This window comes from Aspergillus tubingensis (genome assembly GCF_013340325.1).
Source record: "Aspergillus tubingensis WU-2223L DNA, scaffold_10, whole genome shotgun sequence".
Lineage (NCBI taxonomy): Eukaryota > Fungi > Ascomycota > Eurotiomycetes > Eurotiales > Aspergillaceae > Aspergillus > Aspergillus tubingensis.
In genome coordinates, this window is record NW_023336284.1 from 160,923 (window position 1) to 179,693 (window position 18,771).

General features: G+C 51.5%; 6 protein-coding genes across 6 annotated transcripts; 3 read left to right on the forward strand and 3 right to left on the reverse strand.

Moving 5' to 3' along the window:
- Positions 1 to 5,055: 5,055 nt before the first annotated feature.
- Positions 5,056 to 6,978, forward strand: AtWU_09139 (C2H2 zinc finger protein; the record flags this gene model as incomplete). The annotated part of the gene is made up of 1 exon (XM_035504246.1): positions 5,056 to 6,978. One exon carries the CDS (start codon positions 5,056 to 5,058, stop codon positions 6,976 to 6,978), a length of 1,923 nt encoding a protein of 640 aa, XP_035360139.1.
- An 854-nt stretch (positions 6,979 to 7,832) lies between these two features.
- Positions 7,833 to 8,857, reverse strand: AtWU_09140 (SRPBCC family protein; the record flags this gene model as incomplete). Its single annotated transcript, XM_035504247.1, has 2 exons — positions 7,833 to 8,227; positions 8,392 to 8,857. The coding sequence occupies 2 exons, from the start codon at positions 8,855 to 8,857 to the stop codon at positions 7,833 to 7,835; spliced, it is 861 nt and encodes a 286-aa protein (XP_035360140.1).
- An 877-nt stretch (positions 8,858 to 9,734) lies between these two features.
- Positions 9,735 to 10,939, reverse strand: AtWU_09141 (Stk19 family serine/threonine-protein kinase; the record flags this gene model as incomplete). The annotated part of the gene is made up of 2 exons (XM_035504248.1): positions 9,735 to 10,327; positions 10,381 to 10,939. 2 exons carry the CDS (start codon positions 10,937 to 10,939, stop codon positions 9,735 to 9,737), a joined length of 1,152 nt encoding a protein of 383 aa, XP_035360141.1.
- A 683-nt stretch (positions 10,940 to 11,622) lies between these two features.
- AtWU_09142 (putative alpha,alpha-trehalose phosphate synthase subunit TPS3) lies at positions 11,623 to 14,527 on the forward strand (the record flags this gene model as incomplete). Its single annotated transcript, XM_035504249.1, has 3 exons — positions 11,623 to 11,645; positions 11,709 to 14,416; positions 14,478 to 14,527. The coding sequence occupies 3 exons, from the start codon at positions 11,623 to 11,625 to the stop codon at positions 14,525 to 14,527; spliced, it is 2,781 nt and encodes a 926-aa protein (XP_035360142.1).
- Positions 14,528 to 15,177: 650 nt separating this feature from the next.
- On the forward strand, positions 15,178 to 16,312 carry AtWU_09143 (thioesterase family protein; the record flags this gene model as incomplete). The annotated part of the gene is made up of 2 exons (XM_035504250.1): positions 15,178 to 15,295; positions 15,360 to 16,312. The coding sequence occupies 2 exons, from the start codon at positions 15,178 to 15,180 to the stop codon at positions 16,310 to 16,312; spliced, it is 1,071 nt and encodes a 356-aa protein (XP_035360143.1).
- A 202-nt stretch (positions 16,313 to 16,514) lies between these two features.
- Positions 16,515 to 17,246, reverse strand: AtWU_09144 (PaaI family thioesterase; the record flags this gene model as incomplete). The annotated part of the gene is made up of 1 exon (XM_035504251.1): positions 16,515 to 17,246. The coding sequence occupies one exon, from the start codon at positions 17,244 to 17,246 to the stop codon at positions 16,515 to 16,517; it is 732 nt and encodes a 243-aa protein (XP_035360144.1).
- Positions 17,247 to 18,771: the final 1,525 nt, after the last annotated feature.

An 18,771-nucleotide genomic window follows, 5' to 3' on the forward strand; every position in this document is an offset into this window, starting at 1 on the left:
TGAGCTACTAGTCCCCGGCCCAGCTGCACTGGTTATCACATCCACCATTCCCGTCACGGCGCTTAAGCGCCCTCTTCTCTGGACTCTTCCGGCTGCTTTTCTCCTCTTCTGTTCCATGGCAATTCTTCCATGTTGACGTGCCAACACAGGCCATGATTTCCTCGTCCAGGATATGGAACCTTGCATCGAATAGAGAGGGAGGCGAGCACTCAATGATGTGATCCCCAATCCACGACCAGATCAGGTACAGGGGTATTATCTGTATGCGCACCGAACCGACTTAGGGTGTCTGTGATATCTCAGAAGCAGTATAGATTGAAGTCTGGGAATCGGCCTCTCCCTCCAGCCTAGACCAATGAGCTGGCGTAAATCCAAGCGTTCGTGCTCTTTGGCAACGAATTTGGTACTCCAGCATCAGGGGCTGCATGTGTTGGGACACGAACCTTGAGAACCTGGAAGGGGCAATGGTCGTGCACATTGCCTTTCGTGAGCACTAGCTCAAATTGCATGTCATTTCTTCCCCCTCTCCTGACGGTTGAGAGTTGCGGACACGCTATCTGTCGGACAGTCAAGCTAGATCAACGCAACGTTCAGCCCTGCGATTCCTGCTTCTCGGTCGCGCCCGAAACTTTCACAAAAGCTCACAGTTAGGCCTGCCCAAGAAATGAGATGCCAACATCTTTCCCTCGAGCGTTGGGTGGCATTTTCTGTGCTCGTAAGTCTCTCCAACCCGAAATATAGAGGACTCCGATAGGCGAGTTGTGGTCCAACATCGCAAATTCATCAGAAGCACAATCACGGATGAAGGAAAAGACAACTCTCGCTCAACACAGATGTTGCAGTTTCGCCACATCACAAATAGAAGCCTTACGCTCCCCGACCTCATCATAAGCTGTAGACATCTTCTGAGGGAGCTCTATTCCTTAACCCAGCATGGAACATAGTAAAATTTCAATCACCGGTATGCAAATGTCAACTGAGCAATTCTTATCATGGCTAGCATGAGCGAGCAAACTAAGCCCTCAAGAAAGATCAAATATTGCAGGACTCCGGTCTCTGAAGAATACTCCCTTTATTGCGATGATCAAAAAAAATGGTGACGACGTTGTTAGGTCAGAAGTCGATGATTAGACACGAACCCTAGACTTATTCTCCCGGGAGATGGAAACGGCTCAGAATCAACTATCATTTATTGAGGTGAACCGAAAGCCATATATATGCTACTATCCAAGTAGGAGGAAACACGGTTATACAGATAACAATTGCCCCCGAATGAGCCGCCTGTAGCTGCATTGCTAACAAACTGAGTGCATCATGACATGATAGATAAATGAGCAAATTTATTGAATATCCACTTAGTATATTGTTCTGTTCTATGTAGCGTATGACATTCAGAGACTGATATCACTAAAGGATCTGCCGTGTATCCTCCCATACTATCATCATAGGCGGGTAGTTGTTGAACCATATGGCCAAGTACCAGTGCGTAGGTACTTGGTAAGCAGGGTCTTACTACCAACCCTGAAATCCCACTGATAGCACAACTTTGCTATTGTATATGTAGGACATATTCTTCATCATCGTGGATGCCTTGACCACTAGCACATGACATATCTGGCTCGATGTTGCCTAAAAATATCATGACGAATGCTTTGGATCACCTACTACTGATCCACCTTCCATGATACAGAGGGCCAAGAAGAGTTGTCTTACGGGAAAAAAAAAACGACCGACTCATTATAGCACCCTCAAGTAGTTCACACCCCAGCGCGTAATTCAAGGGGTCTACTGTCAGAACTATGTTGTTGTGGACAAAGTTTGGAAGACACGCATGCCATGACTCGGGGCTATCAGGCTTGGACACCAAAGGGATCCGGAGTACTCCGTGGAGATGGATAATGGCATAACGGCAAGGGGGACAATAAGGGAGTTTGCGGACGGAGATCGCAGCCTCGGGAGTAGTAGTAGGGAGGATCAGATATTAGGCGTATGGCCTCTTCTTAGCTTTAAACTCACATATTGTAAGACCCTGAATGTCTCGATATTGAGGCAAAGGCAAAAAGGAAAGTAAGTACTAACGACTAGTGATGTATTGGTGCTGGAATTCTAAGCCATCTTCGCTTACCGTGGTGACCTAGTAAGTTTGGCGTGCAGAGACCATGAAATAGTAGTGAGTAGAGTACTAAGTAATGAGTGAAGGACTACTTCCTATGTAGTACCAATCTGGATCACAAGGGTAGCGAGCAGCATTTTTAGTACGACACAAAGTACTACTCCTTCACTCTGTATTAAGTAGTCGTAACATGATTAGGAATAAAACATGGCAGCTGTTGGTGGGTGGAGAACAAATGAGAAGAGGCCCAAAGCGCATGTCGGGCAGGCGGTGGGCCTGTACAGCCACCGTGTGACCACCCCACTCGGTTCTAGAAAACGGGCTCCAACTGGTCAGGCGCCCAGAGCCCAGCTTTCTCCGCAGCTAGACTGCCAGCCACAATGAAGTTTCAGCCTAGCCACACAGCCTCATTTTCCATCCGCCTCTCCTGAATCTAGTATAGCCCTCCCAACCCAGTGGCCCAATGTAGAGGAATTTTTCTGTAGTTCCACTGTCCTGCATACGGAGAACACCGTACTCTATTGGCACCTTCAGCTTTCGTCTCCCTTTGGTCTCCTCTGTGTGTTTCTCTCTCTCTCTCTCTCTCTCTCTGTCCCTCTTCCTCTTTTTTTCCGTCCCACTTTTTCATGCATAAATGGGAGTCGGCAGACCCTGTCTGTATCCTCCGGTTCAGCCACCCACCATATGGCTGTGTCTTGTGCTTTACGCTCATTTCTTCAGGCTCTGGAATGTCCCATAACTGTGGCAAGGCGTCGCTTGTCAGCTAATGAAATCAAGTTTTCAGCTGTAGGGTCTGTTGAAGCCAACCAATAGACGCAAACGTACTATGTAACCTGCAGTAGTATGGTCTGTAGTAAGAGTAGGCGATGCTCCACAGTTGGACATTACTTACGTACAGTGGCAGCAACCCCTTTTATTCCGTGATTGTTTGATAGAGACAGGTTATTGAACCTACACGACATCCATGAATGAAGCAATTATACAAAACTCAAGATGATTAGTGTAGAATACGTGGATGTGGATTATGAGAATGGACTACTATCTTGCCTCTCCATGAATGCCAAGACTCACCCTCTATAAGTATTAAGCTGCTTCTCAGTTATCGAGACTAAGAACTTTAGTGTATCTGGTAAGGCAGGCACTCTGTACACCGTGCTCTGTAGTAAATTACTAGTGAGTAGTTCACTAGTAAGTACTCCGTAGATCTTGTATACTCAGCCCCAAAGGCCCATGCTGAGGGGAAAGGTTCTGCATCGTCACCCTCAATATGGAGGAGAGCATCACATTAAGCTATCCAGTAACTGTGTAGTAGTAATCTTCAGAATGATGCCCAAAATGGGCGAATTTACTTTTATTTCATACTACATACAGGAGCATCTAGTTATCTGCAAGCTTTCAGTTTGCTCAGCCCATGCGGCGGTGATTAATACGCAACGCCTCAAATGGGACGGGAAAGTTGGAAAGTTTCCGGTTTCCTGACCAGCGTCCACCCGGCAGAGCCGCCCGTAACCTTGGTCATCAATGGTACGGGCCACTTCTCCAGCCACTCTGCCTTCCTCGTGTTCTTCTTCCGGCTCTTCTCTCCTCCTCTTTCTCTCTCTCTCTCTCTTTCCCTCTCGCTCTGTATGTGTACGCTGAGTTATATCAGACTTATCTTGGTCTCATGGTGAATATCTCCTCAATTTTGTGACTATACCTCTTTTTTTCCTCCTCTCTAGTCTTGTTTTTTGATAGAATTCTTTTTTTTTCTTCCACCTGGAAGTCTGTTTCGCTTTGACCGCCTGACCCAATCAGGAACGATCCCCGCGGCTGCTCCCTAGGCGACCCGAAACCAACATTACAACCTTTCACAGTACTTTACTTATTTAGTATTATTACTGCTGCTAGTTATTCACCTCCTGCTTACTACTGCGAACCAAAGTGAACTAACTAATCAACTACACTATTCTCTTGCCTGCCTGCCTGCCTTCCCTCCTGTATCCATTCTGCCACTGTCTGTCTGCATCAGGTTTTATGCTTGTCTCTCCACCAACTGACTTCTTCTTCCTCTTTTTCTTCACCTCCTTTGGCGTCTCTCTTTATTCACTCCACTTCGTAATAAACCCGGTCCCACCTCTTCCATCTTCCTTCTGACGCTTCATCATCTCGTCCAATAGTCCTTGTTCTTTGGGGATTTTCGTTCATTTCTACATCCTTCCGCCAACAGTCCCTCTTCCGTCTCCCGAAAGCTCTCCTCCATCTTTCCTCCCACCCTTTTCTCCTCCCCCTTGCCTTTTCTTTTCTTCTTTTCGAAGACTTCATGCTTTGCTGGAGATTCATGTCACTTGTACATTGACCAGCTTTCAACGACATAGCTCTGCATAATTCTCCTGACGTCGTTGCTTTGACAATCGCGGGTTCCAGCTTCCTCCCTGCAGCCTAACCCAAGCATTGTCATTCCGCCGTACAACCCCGGTCTCATACGGCTTTCCACCAGATGGACTAAAGTCCCCTCCACCCCCCTCCTCCCACCAGATCCGGATCCAGATCGTGCGGGCGCTAGACTCAACCTTCTTCATCTGATTGCAAGGCTGACCGCTATTTTTACCTCCTGCGAGGCCCGTATCTGTATCAGTGGGACCTCATTGTCTGACAAGACATCGCGCGAAGGCTGAACCTCCCGTCAGCTTGCGCCACACTCGGTTCTAGGTGAGCGCCCCACGCAACAGTGCCTCTGATCAATGTTACTCGTTCTTTTGTCCTGCCTCATTGCTTTCTATATGTCCGTTGTGCCCTCGGACATCTGGTGCCCTTTTATCCCCTCTTTCTTGGTCGCCCTGGATCTTCCATGACTCCCCACTCATCACCGGAGAAAGACTACTTCTACTGACATGGCCTCTGTTGACTTAGCTTTCCCACACCTTCGCCAACCCTTTCAGGCTGGCGCGAAACATCCATTATCCATGGCTGCATTGATGCAATCGAACAACGAACCTGTTCCTATCTCAAAACCATTGCCAGGGCCATCGAACCCCGTAATATCCGCTCCGTCGGAACCGCTCGCTTTTCTGAAACAGTCAAAGCCTGATTCAAGCCTGTCCTCTATCGCCAGTGCAGGTCTGAACGTTTCGCGCTCCGGCGATTCTCTACCACCAATGACGACGACCGCACCGCCGGCCGCGGCTGGCCAGACAGATCGCCCGCTGGAGCACGAGAAGGAATCAGAACAGCACAGCTCACAAGTTGCGAGAGAGGCCCTCGGTGCCAGCGAGAAGCAGACAAATCCCGTGAATGAGGGCATGCAATCTTCGTCAGACCAAATGCAAGTTGATTCACATTCAGGCCCAGGCAATGCACCTGATACGTTCGGGGCAGCCGATAACAATAACACACTTATCGATGCCTCAACCGTGGCCAGTCCTGGTCCTATCGAGGATTCTGGCTCTGCAGATGGCGACCATCCTCGCCACCGTGATGACGGAGAAATGCCGCAAGAAACAGGCAACAAAGCCTTCTCGTATCCGATGCCCACGGCTAGTTTCAATGACCCTCGCCGTGGTCTCAGCTTACCCGGTTCTGGGTTTCACAAAGGCCAGCGGTCACCGTCAGCCAAAAAGCATCGTTGCCCATACTGTGCTACGGAGTTTACCAGGCATCATAACCTGAAGAGCCATTTGCTTACGCATAGTCAGGAGAAGCCATATGTTTGCCAGACATGTCAATCGCGCTTCCGTCGGTTACATGATCTGAAGAGACACACTAAACTTCATACTGGCGAACGGCCCCATATTTGCCCTAAGTGCGGGCGCAGGTTCGCCCGTGGCGACGCTTTAGCTCGCCACAACAAGGGCCAAGGCGGATGCGCAGGGCGCAGAGCAAGCATGGGAAGCTACGTTCCCGAGGATGAATACGGCGAGGCTCCGGCCCCTGGAGCCGCGGATGATACGATGGATGGACTTGTGTACACAGCTGAGCCAGAGCGCATGGATGAGGAAGAAGAGCGGCGACTCATGCCCAGCATCAAGAAGCATGACATGTCGACGGACTCCATTTCACGTTCAAACACTACGAGCTATCAACCACGCCAGCCCAGCACATATCCACCGATCGCTTCAGGAAGACCTTCCCCCGGGGGTCTCTTTCCACCTCCAAGCCATGGTGGCTCTAGTGCGTCCACGTCTCCCGTATCGCAGTCTGGCAACATGACATTCCCACCGCCTGGTCAGCCTTCAGGGGCATCGGTTTTCCCCACAAACATCACGGGGAGCCCGAAACCATTGTCCCCAAATGCACTGTCATCGCATCAGCTTGGCCATGGGCCGGAGAATAACATCCATCATCGTGCTCATTCGCCCGGCATGGCTCAGTCGTTCCAGCAGCAGACATTCGGCAGGACAGGATCTTCCTCGAGTTCGGTAACGAATCATGCTGCTTCAGGCTTGGGTCTGCCTCCGCCGCAACCGGGTGCTCCCCAGCTCCCGCCGCCCCCTGGGATGAACTCGTCTGAATCTCGGTTCGGCCTTCACTCTCAAGGATCAGTGCCGCCGGCGCCTTCGACAGCTACAAAACACATGACCCCTCACAATCACACAAACAACCACGGCGGTCCACTACCGACAAAACCTGGATCAGAAGGGACCTCGAATAATGGCAACCAAATGACCAGTCCTCACGAGTCCAACCTCATTGAGCAGTTCCGTGAGCGGGAAGACAAGCTGTGGGCTTATGTCCGCTCGGTGCACGACGAATTGAATGGACTTCGAACGGAAGTCGCCGCTCTAAGAGCCCAACTTGCGTCAGCCAACGTCAACGCACTAGCAATGTCAAGCCAGAGTGCACCTCAGTCTCAACCCGAGACAAACGCTGCTGGTACATCCCAGCGGTGAACCAGTTCCACTCACGGAAGGTCCGTGTCAATGTCTAAACATCTCCTGTTCCTTTTGTTCATTATTAGATATCACCTCCCCATCCCTTCTGTGATGGATTCCAAACGCGCTGATGCGACTCACTATAATACCCTTTCTATTGCCAAGTGAATAATCTTCCTACCTGTGACGACTGTCTTAACTCCCATTTCCTTTCATTTTTTCCTTTTTCCCCGGTTCGGTTCTTCAATCCCATCTCCTGTTTGCGCGTTGCATTATTCCACTTTGACTATACATCTATGCTACTCATGAGGGGGTCGCAGAGTCGACCCGCCCTGTTTCCTCTTTTCTACATCGAATCGCACGTTTCTACGTGTGGTATCTCATGATTGTGCTTCTTTGAGGTCAAAATTCTTCTACTTATATGTGGTAACATTCCATCCGCCTGCCAGTCTCTGAGTATTGGCAGGACATGTTGGAGGTTCCTGATTCATAGGGTCATTCGCAAATCTTCTCTACTTTAGCTGGATGACAGCAACCCTTGTCTTTTTATATCACGTTGTTCTATTGGGCGTCTCATAGCCGCATGCCTTGTATGTATCAGCATCCCATTGCCGTGAGAGAGGAGCCGGGAGTCTGGAGGCCAAAAACTCGATTTATTAGCTCAGGAGACTACTATGCGTGAGCGACTGGCTTGATTAATTCAATTGTTTATTCAATAACGAGAAGTGATGGAATTGTAATCTACAACTTCGCACCAGTACAATCTCGAGACCGTGACAAATGAAGCGGTCTCGAAGTGCAATCCATCTGTATTACTTCTTCTTCTGCACCATTGTACCCAGTAATTACCTCCACACTGTCTTAAGAGTCGCCTATGATCTCCGGCGGGCCGTCCAGGCCAGAAACAAGCCCACATCAGCGACAACAGCCTTAGGGACTCCGCCCATGGTCCAGCTCCGCTGGATCCACTGAGGAATCGCCCCGCCAGCATCGGAAGTAGTCGCCATGGTCCATTGCAGCCCGTCCGCCGTCGCAACGACCTCCTCCACACTTGCATAGAACGCGAAGATCGTATTCCGGGGCACTGCCTCCATGATCTTCTCCCGGATAGCGTCGGGACTCGACTCAACAGCAAGTGGGATCTGAACTGTCACAAACCCTTGCTGCTCCCCAGCTGCTGCTGCTCGGTCTGCCGAGATCACTAAGACCAGGAACGAGCGAGGCGCAATTAGAACTGTGGGTTGGAAGGTATGCGTGATTAGGTTCACTGCATAAATTATAGTATGTAATTAGTATACTTATATCCCTATACACACGCGCGCGCAACACATCATAACTCCAAAGGGGATAAAGATCTTGCCAGACAAACGAGGAAAATTGAAAGGGAAATGAAAAATAGAAAGAAAAAGAAAAGCACGGAGTAATACTAACCATGAGCATCCACCTTCCCCCAACCATCTTCTACGTCAACCTCAGACGGCCACTCCAGCAACTTCACCACGGACGTCACACTCGGCGTATAATCCATTTCATTTTCGGAGTGGTTTTCTCGTAGTCCGGAGTGGAATTCTTCCCATGAGGCGGACCCCGTCACTGCTGCGTCTTGGTGCGTGCTTTGTCGACATACCCAGTAGTCTCCGGTTTCATTGTCGGTGCGCGTGTAGAGGTGGACGGCGGCGGTGGAGGGCGATGCGCGGCGGGGTTTGCGGTCGCGGCGGAATGTGGTGGGGATGGAGGAGAGGAGGACTTGGGATTCGGTGAGGCAGGCGTGGAGGAAGGAGCGGAGTTGAGGACGAGATGGGGTGGATGGTGATGAGGAACTGGTGTTTGTTTCGTCAGGAAGGGCGGGATGAGAGGGGAGGATGGAAAAGGTGTGTGGGTTGAGATGGAGGTACATGATGGTGGGATAGTAGTAGTATGTTGGTGATAAGGAGTGAAGGGATGAAGATTTGAAGTAGTGGGACAGTGATGGTTTGGGTTATAAGTGGAGGGAGTGCACGTCTCAATGAGATGTTACTATGTAGAGTAGTATCAGGTGGAAGGGGTATTAATATTTTCATCATCCATCCATCCTTCCTTCCTTCCTTCCTTCCTTCCTCATTGCTTGCTTCCTCTTTCGGCTCATTCCTCTTCTTAGACTTCATCATGGGGTCGGAGTATGATATGTCAGTGGGACTCGACCCACAGAATGCCATCAAATTTTAGACTTAAGGGTTAGTATTACATATATTCATTGTATATCTGGCGCGCATGCGACATGTCTCAGCTGGTCGCATTGACCAGCACGGTTGAGGCGCAATATATTGCAGCTTCACGAATGTATAATATATATAGGCTTCGAGGCACATGGTGGAATCACCAATAAAGTCAGAGGTCAGAGGTCAGAGGCCACCATATTCGCACCGTGATGGAATTGAATAGCTTGCTCTGTCGAAAACCGTCACTGGCTCTTACCTGCCAGAATATTATCTGATCGTCCGCATCAACTCTACGCATTAAAGATAGATTGGTCTGGGTATATGCTAGGCTATGTACATGTTCTATTGGTTCATATATTCATGAGCTCACATGCTCCGAAGAGCAACCTGGAGCATTGACAGTCATTTGGTCGTGAGAAGCCGTCTGGTCCGTTCGACTACGGGCCTATCGGCTCCGTGGCAGACGGCTCTGTCAAGCACGCATTGCAATGCAGCCAAGACTATATGGCAGCATGCTTCACTTCGTGCCTCAAGTCTTTTGGTCTAGAATCATCCTTTGCTTGGACAACCTCTTGATCACAAGCAACGCACCCCGGGGCCAACGCTGCCAGTGTCGAAGATCTCGACCAACCCCGCCCCGAGCGCCTCCTCCAGAGCCCAGCGGAAGTTCATCCCGTAGAGATCCTTGTACTTTTTTGTCCGGCCTGGCAAGATGCCGGAAAACTCGCCCCGAACTCTCTTCGCCACACTGAAGCTCTTTTCACTCTCGACCGCCCCATCCCAGCGGTCACGCAGGAGGTATACAGGGACCTCGTTCGAACTAGACCTTTTCAGAAGAGAAAGGAGGTGTGAGCGGCCAGCGCTCAGCAGACGAAGGTAGGGGCCTGTGTTTGGAAGTGAAAGAAAGAGTGTCGCGGTAGTTGATGATGAGCGAGGGTTCGCTCCGACCTCGTGTGGTGGGTAAGCGCCACTTCGACTTGCGGAGGCTGGAGTAGTCGAAGTTGTAGGGAGAATAGGGAGGGAAGCTAAGCTGGATGAGCCTTTCGCGAGAGAAGAAGAAGAGACGAGAAATCCAGCCCGAACCAGGGCCATACACTCCGGCGGAGTGAAAGCGGCTCCGGGAATTGCACATGTGTTTCCGATCCGACCAAGCAGCGCGAGAAATTTCTCTGACACGGATCAGCTTGCTGTCTCAATGACTGAATAGAAGCGATAGCCTCACCTTTCAGGGGTGCTTCCAATGCAGGGCTATCTAGCACCAAGCGGTCCCACTCCTCACTTAACACTAAGCAATCGCCTAAGCCCGCGGCATCATTCCCTCTCCCGGGGACAATCAAGCGGCGGACCCGACCGGCGCGAACTAGCTCCATGATTTCCTTCTCGACCTTGGTGGGTGCTTCCAGCAGAGTATGAACGTGTGCGACGGAGGCGAGGGGAGGCAGGGAGCGACGAAAGTTGAGAACCTCGGCGATGCGCGTGCTATTCATGCCCGCTCGGCGGGGTAGATCTTCAAATATGCTGTTGCGGATGTACTGGAGAGCCTCGACCACATCTGTTACGGGAGCAGTCTCGGGAATGTATCGTGATGGCCCGAGATCCGGAAGGGGGCCTTGCTCGTACTCATCCTGCTCGCTGGAGATCTTGGAGATGCCGGATGATGACGGCGCCGAAGGTTTGCGACGGGCATGGGCGGCGAAGGGAGAGGCCCGCGGCCTCGGGGTAGCGGGTTTTCGGTTTTTCCTGATACCAGAAACGGGAGCCGAAGTAACGCGCAAGGGCATGGCAGGGTGAGTATACAGGGGAATCAGGAATTAGACAGTTTTAGGAGAGGGAACGAAGAGGAAGAAGAGGAAGAAAGATAGAAGCGGAGAATCGATGCGCCGGAAATGGAAGGGAGGGATTAAGCGCCTGAGGCAGCCGAAACTGATCGGCGGAGATAAGGTCATGTGACCGACTAGCATGATTTGGGCCAATGGCGGGACCGAGTGGAGACCCGTGAAGAACATCAGCAGAAAGACTTGTTCAAAGTCCCCCAAAGCAGGGGAATCATTTAGGCAAAAAACAGGGAATGCCAGAATACTGAAAATAAATTCTGGTAGACAAGAGAATCGTCTGATGGAAATGGAGAGAATTACCTAAGAATGGTGTCAACTTGGAACCAGACATACCCAACACAATCAAACAAAAAAAACCCGCTGGGTTGCTTTGCTTTTCCTTTCACCAGCACATGACGTAGCCATGAGAACTTGCACTTTTTTGTTCTTCCATTCACCTTCTTCCATCTTCTCTCTCCCCGTTTCCTCCCTGTCCATCCCTTCCTCTTCTTCCCATTGTCCCGTCGCGATCTACCTCTTAGTCGTAGGTTAATTTTCAGTCTTCTGTACATCTCGTCCTCGTCTTCTACTCTTCTCTTTCGGTTACTGGGTTTGACTCGTCCCGGGGTCCCAGCTACCCCGCTGTCAACATGACTATCTACATCGCTTCACTGTAAGTGACTACCCACTATACACCATTCTTAGGGTCCTCTCTGACCGGCGTGTGGTGGTTCAGTTTTCTACCCTACACGGTTAATTTCCATCAGAATGAACCCGAGATTCGTCCGGCGGAGGGGACGAGCCCTCAACCAACCAATCCCGCTGAGAATCCTACTCCTAACCCGAACGCGACTCTGAGCTTGTTCGAGAGGAACAATGGAGCGCCCCAAGTCGGCCTTACACCTGGTGCCACTACTGAACATGAATGCATTTTCTCCACAGATATTTCCAAGGCGGAACAAGAGCACACCGGATATCCTTTCCCCAAGACCGACGGCGATGTGGCCTTGTTGACGGAGAGCGAAGCTCACTCCCCAGCCTGGGGTTCCACCTTGGCCCTGAACCAACCTCGCCCGCGAGCGGCATTTCCGGCCTCGCCCTCGATCCTCAAGCATCAAGAAATTAGACCTTCAGGGACAGAAGCGCCCAAAGAAAAGCCGCGATCGGTCCCAAAGACGCCAACCTCGCATATCCGGGACAGCTGGGCGGACCACAGCCGCAAAGGCTCATTCTCATACGCCGACTGGACGATCGAAACGGCCGAGCAGGGCAACGGAGGCTTGCGCAACGCCGTGCGATCGGCCACGGACGCCGGACAGCTGGAAGACAAGGTCTGGGTGGGTACGTTGGGGATGCCCACTGATGCGCTGCCGGAGCACACCAAGGAGGCCATCGCCGAGAAGCTCGAAGATGAGTACGGCTCCGTGACCGTTTACGTCAGTGATGGTGACTTTGATGGCCACTATACACACTTCTGCAAGACGATCCTCTGGCCCGTGTTCCATTATCAGATTCCGGACAACCCCAAGAGCAAGGCCTACGAGGACCATTCCTGGATCTACTACGTCAAAACAAACCAAGCCTTTGCCGAACGCATCGCAAAGAACTGGAAGCGTGGTGATTCCATCTGGGTGCAGGATTACCACCTGCTGCTGGTCCCGGCCATGCTGCGGAAACTGCTTCCCGATGCCCAGATTGGCTTTTTCCTCCACATTGCCTTCCCATCGTCGGAGGTGTTCCGGTGCCTGGCGCCTCGCAAGGAGCTTCTCGAGGGAATGCTGGGTGCTAATTTAGTCGGATTCCAGACGGATGAGTATTGTCGGCACTTCCTCCAGACGTGCAGCCGCATCCTCAATGTGGAGGCTACCAATGATGGACTGCAGTTGGAGGATCGTTTTGTCAACGTGAGCAAGTTCTCGATTGGCATTGACCCGACTTCATGGGATCAACGCCGGCAGGCCGCAGACGTGGAACGATGGATTAAGACCATCTCGGAGCGTTACGAGGGCAAGCGACTCATCGTGTCGCGAGACAAGATCGATCAGGTACGCGGAATTCGACAGAAACTGCTGAGCTACGAACTCTTCCTCAACACGTATCCCGAATGGCGAGACCAGGTGGTGTTGATCCAGGTGGCAACCAGCACCACCGAGCAGCCCGAGCTGGAAGCAACCATTTCCGATATTGCGATGCGGATCAACTCCACTCACTCCACGCTTGCGCATCAGCCATTGGTCTTCTTGAAACAGGATCTGGCTTTCCCCCAGTATCTTGCCTTGATTTCCGTGGCAGACGCCTTGATTATTACCAGCTTGCGTGAAGGAATGAACTTGACCAGCCATGAGTTCGTCTACTGTCAGGACGGTAAATGGGGCAACAAAAAGTACGGATCCCTGATACTGAGCGAGTTCACTGGCAGCGCGTCTGTGTTTGGCGACCATGCCCTTCTGGTCAACCCCTGGGACTACCGTCAATGTGCGGAAGCCATCCATACCGCCTTATCGAGGGATGAGCAAGAGCGCCAGGAAGTGTGGACGAAGATGCACCAGGCAGTGCTGCAGAACTCCACCCACAACTGGGTCAAGTCATTCAGTATGACGTTGAGCCGGGTCTGGAACGAGCAGTCATCCCGGGAAATCATGGCCGTGCCTCGGCTCCAGACAAACAAGTTGGAGGAAATGTACCATCGGTCGTCGCGCCGGCTGATCATCGTGGACTATGAAGGCACACTCGCCTCCTGGGGCTCACCAAAGAGTATCATCGTGACGACGCCGCAGCGTGCAATCACGACGCTGGCCGAACTAACCGAGGATCCGCGGAACGTGGTGTATGTGATGAGCGCCCGCATGCCTGAGGAGATGGAGCGGCTGTTCCGGCTGGTCACCAACCTGGGCTTGATCGCCGAGAACGGGTGCTTCGTGCGCGAGCCCAACTCGGAGACCTGGCTGAAGCTGACGGACAAGGTTCAGACGGACGCGTGGAAGGCAGCAGTGTCACATATCTTAGAGTACTACCAGGAACGCGCAGAAGGCAGCTGGGTGGAACAGCGGCACTGCTCGCTCATGTTCCACTACGAGTCGGCGGAGGACCAGGTGGCAGCATCGCGGCTGGCGTCGGAGTGTGCGGGCCACATTAATGATGCCTGTTTGAGTCAAGGGGTGCATGCAGTGCCCGTGGAGCGTGCGCTGGTGGTGGAGCCGGCGGGCATCAACAAGGCGTCGGCAGCGGAAGTGGCATGGCGGTCATGTCTCAAGCAGAGCCAACGGGACGAGAATGTGCCGCGGCCGGATTTCCTGCTAGCAATCGGAGATGGTCGCGATGACGAATCGGTATTCCGGTGGGCGAACAAGCTGGACAATGCGCGGGCAGTCAACTACGCCATGACGGTGACGCTCGGATCTCGTAGCACGGAGGCAAAGGCAACTTTGACACAAGGAGTGACTGGTAAGATTTTCTCCCTAGATTGTAATGAGTGGAAGGATGCTAACTGCACGTTGATGGATAGGAGTCTTGTCGTGTCTGGAGAAGCTGGCGGCAACCCGAAGTGGGTCATAAAAAGACGAACGATGCGGAATGAGCATATCTACGAGTACATGACTTGAAGCGTACATGATGGACTTGCGTTGCATGAAATGGGTACATATCTCGGGCATATCAGTACACTGTTATTTGAACATCTCCAATTACAAAAGCAGAAACAAGCAGACAGGCGTGCGGGCTGGATTTTAATGTATTTGGGGGGTGAAAAGAAATATAGAATGAGAGGGAAAGAGAGCAGCTGCGGGAGTTCAAGGGGTCACATAGACGAGGCCATAATACACGCAGAATCTCCAAACCACATGGTCTAATATGAAGCCGTAAACTATGTCCCTGATAGTGATCTACACAGTAACAGTCAATAGATAACTAACTCACCGTGTAGTTGGTTTATAGATAACTAAATCTTGTGACGGGTTAGTAATCCGCTCAGTGGAAGATTCAACCGAGGCATTTTCCCGCTTCGGACTTGGTCTCCCTCGGTATCCATTTTTGTTTTAGATAGAACAGCCAGATAACCAGATAACTAGATTTTCATCTCTTAACTTTTGGTCTCTCCTTTTCTTTCATGGGTAGAACATACTGACCAGAGACTCTCTCTAATACCTACACATACATACACCACACCACCTTCTTTCCTACATAGGAGACCGACCTACATACCGATAATGTCTCCCCCTCATCCTCCAGCCCACGGCCCGGCCTTCGAGTCCGCGATCAAAGTAACTCCCCTCAGCTCGCACCGCTACTCAGCCCATCTTCGCAAAGAATGGTGCATCGGAGCAGGTAGGATATACACATACACCTTGCTTCCCTGTTCCACATATCGCATACTCACTGTCTACTACAGTCCCCCACGGCGGCTACACCACCTCCGTCCTGTACCGTCTCGCCCTCGTGCACTTCGCGCACACCCACCCAGCTCTCTACAAGAACAGCCCCGCGACCCCGATCTCCATGCAACTAGCCTTCCTCCGCCGCACGTCGGCCGGTCCCGCCGTGCTGAAAGTCGAGGATACGAAGCTGGGACGGCGGACGAGTACGCTGCATGTGATGCTGCTCCAGAAGCCTGATAGCGGCAAGCGGAAGAAATCACAGACGTCTACTACGGAAGGGAAGAAGGGTGAAGATGAAGACGACGAGGACCTCGAAGTCAAGGTGGCAGGATACATTACCGTTAGTCCCGCGGACGCCGAAGAGGGACTTAGTGCTACGACTGGGTGGAAGGTTAGCAGTCCTGTGCCGGCGGCTGGGTCGAAAGGAGATGGGTCGGTGGATTTGGAGACGTTAGGAAGGACAGGGCGCGATGGGGCGTGGGGAAAGCTTATACCGGAGCATTCGGAGTTCCGGAAGGCGACGGGGCAGACGGAGTTCTATGTGCCTGTTGAGCTTAGTGAGGAGGAGAGGAAGCAGAGGAAGATGAATGCGGAGCAGTGGGCGAGGTTCCGGCCTGCGGGGGATGTGAATGCGCGGTGGACTAATGAGGCGCTGGTGTATTTGACGGATATGTTTCCTACGGCGTTGGCTGGGTTTGATGATGCGGCGGAGGAGGCGGCGGTCGGGGGTGGGAAGGGGTTGTTTTGGTTCCCCACGGTCACGTTGAATATTGATCTGAAGAAGAGGTTGCCCGAGGAAGGGGTCGAGTGGTTGTATAGTCGGGTGTATACGAAGAAGGTGCGGGATGGACGCACGGATTTGGATGTCACGGTCGTGGATGATAAGGGGGATGTGGTGGCGTTGAGTACGCAGGTGGGCTTGGTGTTGAGTGCCAGTCGCAATATCGGGTCTCGTGCGAAGTTGTAGATGCTTCGCTTTCTTTCCCCCCTTCCACCCTTTTTTCTGGCTCATCATCATCATCCTCGACCCTGTTCCTTTCTTTCTCTCTGTTTTTCTATCTCCGAACGACTGGCTCTATCTACCGGTCGATGCAATATGTACATATACTATATACACGGGTAATAGAATCTAGATCTATAGAACAAACAGCAAGAAGAAAAAGAAAGACTTAGAGCGACGGTCCCGTCTGCATCCAGAACGCCATCGCATCCGTGGTAAGACGCATTGGTTCTCCCTCCGCCTGGGGAGAGGCAACGGCACCTTCTGTATCCTGCGGCTGGAAGGCCTGCGCGCGCACCCAGAACTTGCGACCCACACGAGCGAGGACCTTAGTCCGAACGACCAGATACCCCGGCGCAGCAACGGGACTCTTGTAGCGGATGTCCAATTGGGCAGTATAGAGCATTCCGCGCGGCGTCGGCGGGACATGCGGACCATCCGGCTGCTCATCCTCTACCAACTTCGGGCCCGTCTCCGGCGCATACAGTGCCACAGCATAGGACATGGCCTCGTCGAGAGACGTAGCCAGGACTCCGCCATGAGCAGTAGACGGATGGCCCGAGACACCGGGGGCAGCAATGTCCAGGATGAGGATCAAATCGGGATCTTCAATTGGAGTCGGGGCACCGGTGGGAGCGGGCCAGATGGGCGGGGAGTTGGGGAGAAGAGAGAGGAGGTGCGGACGTCGACGGAGTGTCAGGACGTGGGGGATAGTGCGGTCGGTGGCTAAGGTGTTGGCGAAGTAGCCATCTTCGCCGGTGGAGGGTTTAGGGATGCGCGAATAGGTGCGGATGGGGAGGTAGTCTGGGTGATGGAGGAGAGATCGGAGAGATGCGGAGGAGGCATTGAGGAAGGGGGATAAGGAGGCGGGGTCGGGGGTGTCGAGAATTGAAGAGGACATATTTACAAGTCGGTAATGTATGAATTGATGTGGAATTAGAGGGATAGGAGGTGGTGTGGTTGTGTGAGGTGTCGAATTGAGATAGATGATATGATGTTTCAGAGTAGAAGAGAGGGATGAGGGGAACGGAAGCAATAGTCTGGATGGAAGGAATGAGTGGAGGAGATCAGCCGAGGGATAACTCGGCGGAATCACATTGTTGCAGCTTTTCCCGCAAGGTACAATACCGTCAATTTACTCAGGTTGGTATGGTTCCTGGTAAAGAACGTCTGTCTCGGACGGTACTGAACCGGTTACTACTGGGATACCGGAAGGACCTTGCCGGATTGGGGTATGACTGTTTTGATATCATGTGCCCAGCCTTGAATTCGGCAAAAGCAAAGCGGAGTAAATCCTATTCATTTTCATTCAGGATCGCTCGCTTCTTTTCTATACAGTAAAACCACCATCTATTTATTCGACTTCATATTTGGCTAAACATATCTCCGTCGCCACGCCCAATTATTTGCTAGTAGTTGTCTGATAATAACTATTAATATCATCCCATCAACACCATTCCCCTGACACACCGGACAAAAATTGACTAGACTGCTTGCTTCCCTTCTGCCGAACTGACTGGCTGGATAAACATTTGGAAACCACCTGAAGCCCGAGCTACGTATGCCATGGACGCCCGTCGCGACTAACGCTCGACTAGTTTTTAGGCTCCAGTTCTGCAGCCACTCATCTGTTGCGCCGGTCACTTTAGCTCACGGCGCTACCGGGGATGAATCGATAACAAAGAGGAGAAATCAGTCCTGCGAGGGCCCCAAGAGGGGACTCACTCACACCGAATATCCCGGATCAACCAGCCGCCAGCATTCTCTCATGCCATTCCATTCAGGAAAAAAAAAGAGGGGGAAAAAATTGAGAAACGGTAGAAGTAAAAAAAAATTGGAGAATTGTTGCACATTCCAGGCAGCGACAAATGGGTAGAAAAATTCTTCAATTCTCCAATTTTCTTTACATTTGCCTTTTTTCTTTTCTACTGGTGTCTCTCTTGTCTCTGTGGTGAGGACTGAGTATGTCTTGGAGAGGAGTTTGTCTCTCTTGCAGGTGGACCAATGGAAACCAGACAGGGCATCTGCAAGTCTGCGACTTCCTCCTCGAGGGTTAATTAGTATCCCTCGCGTAGGGCAACAAACAAATCGCCGGCCAAATCATGAGTCCGTTGCTGCACCAAAACAAGGAACGGGAAATTGGAGCCAGAAATGAGGGGGAAAGTCTGAGAAACAGTCAGTGATGATTATCGACTCTTTTTCAATTTGCTTTCGAGAATTGAAACACACGACGTATGGATGTTATCTATTAGTCTGAGTATTATTATACTATTGTTTCTTATTATTATAATTATTATGATCAGGACTCCTGCACCGTCTCTCCTCCTGCAGACCCAGTCAGTACTTAGTCGTACTTAGTCCAGCTAGCAGCAGTATCTATCTAGTTCCTTTAGCTATACTACTTTGCTAGTTTAAACGCATCCAAT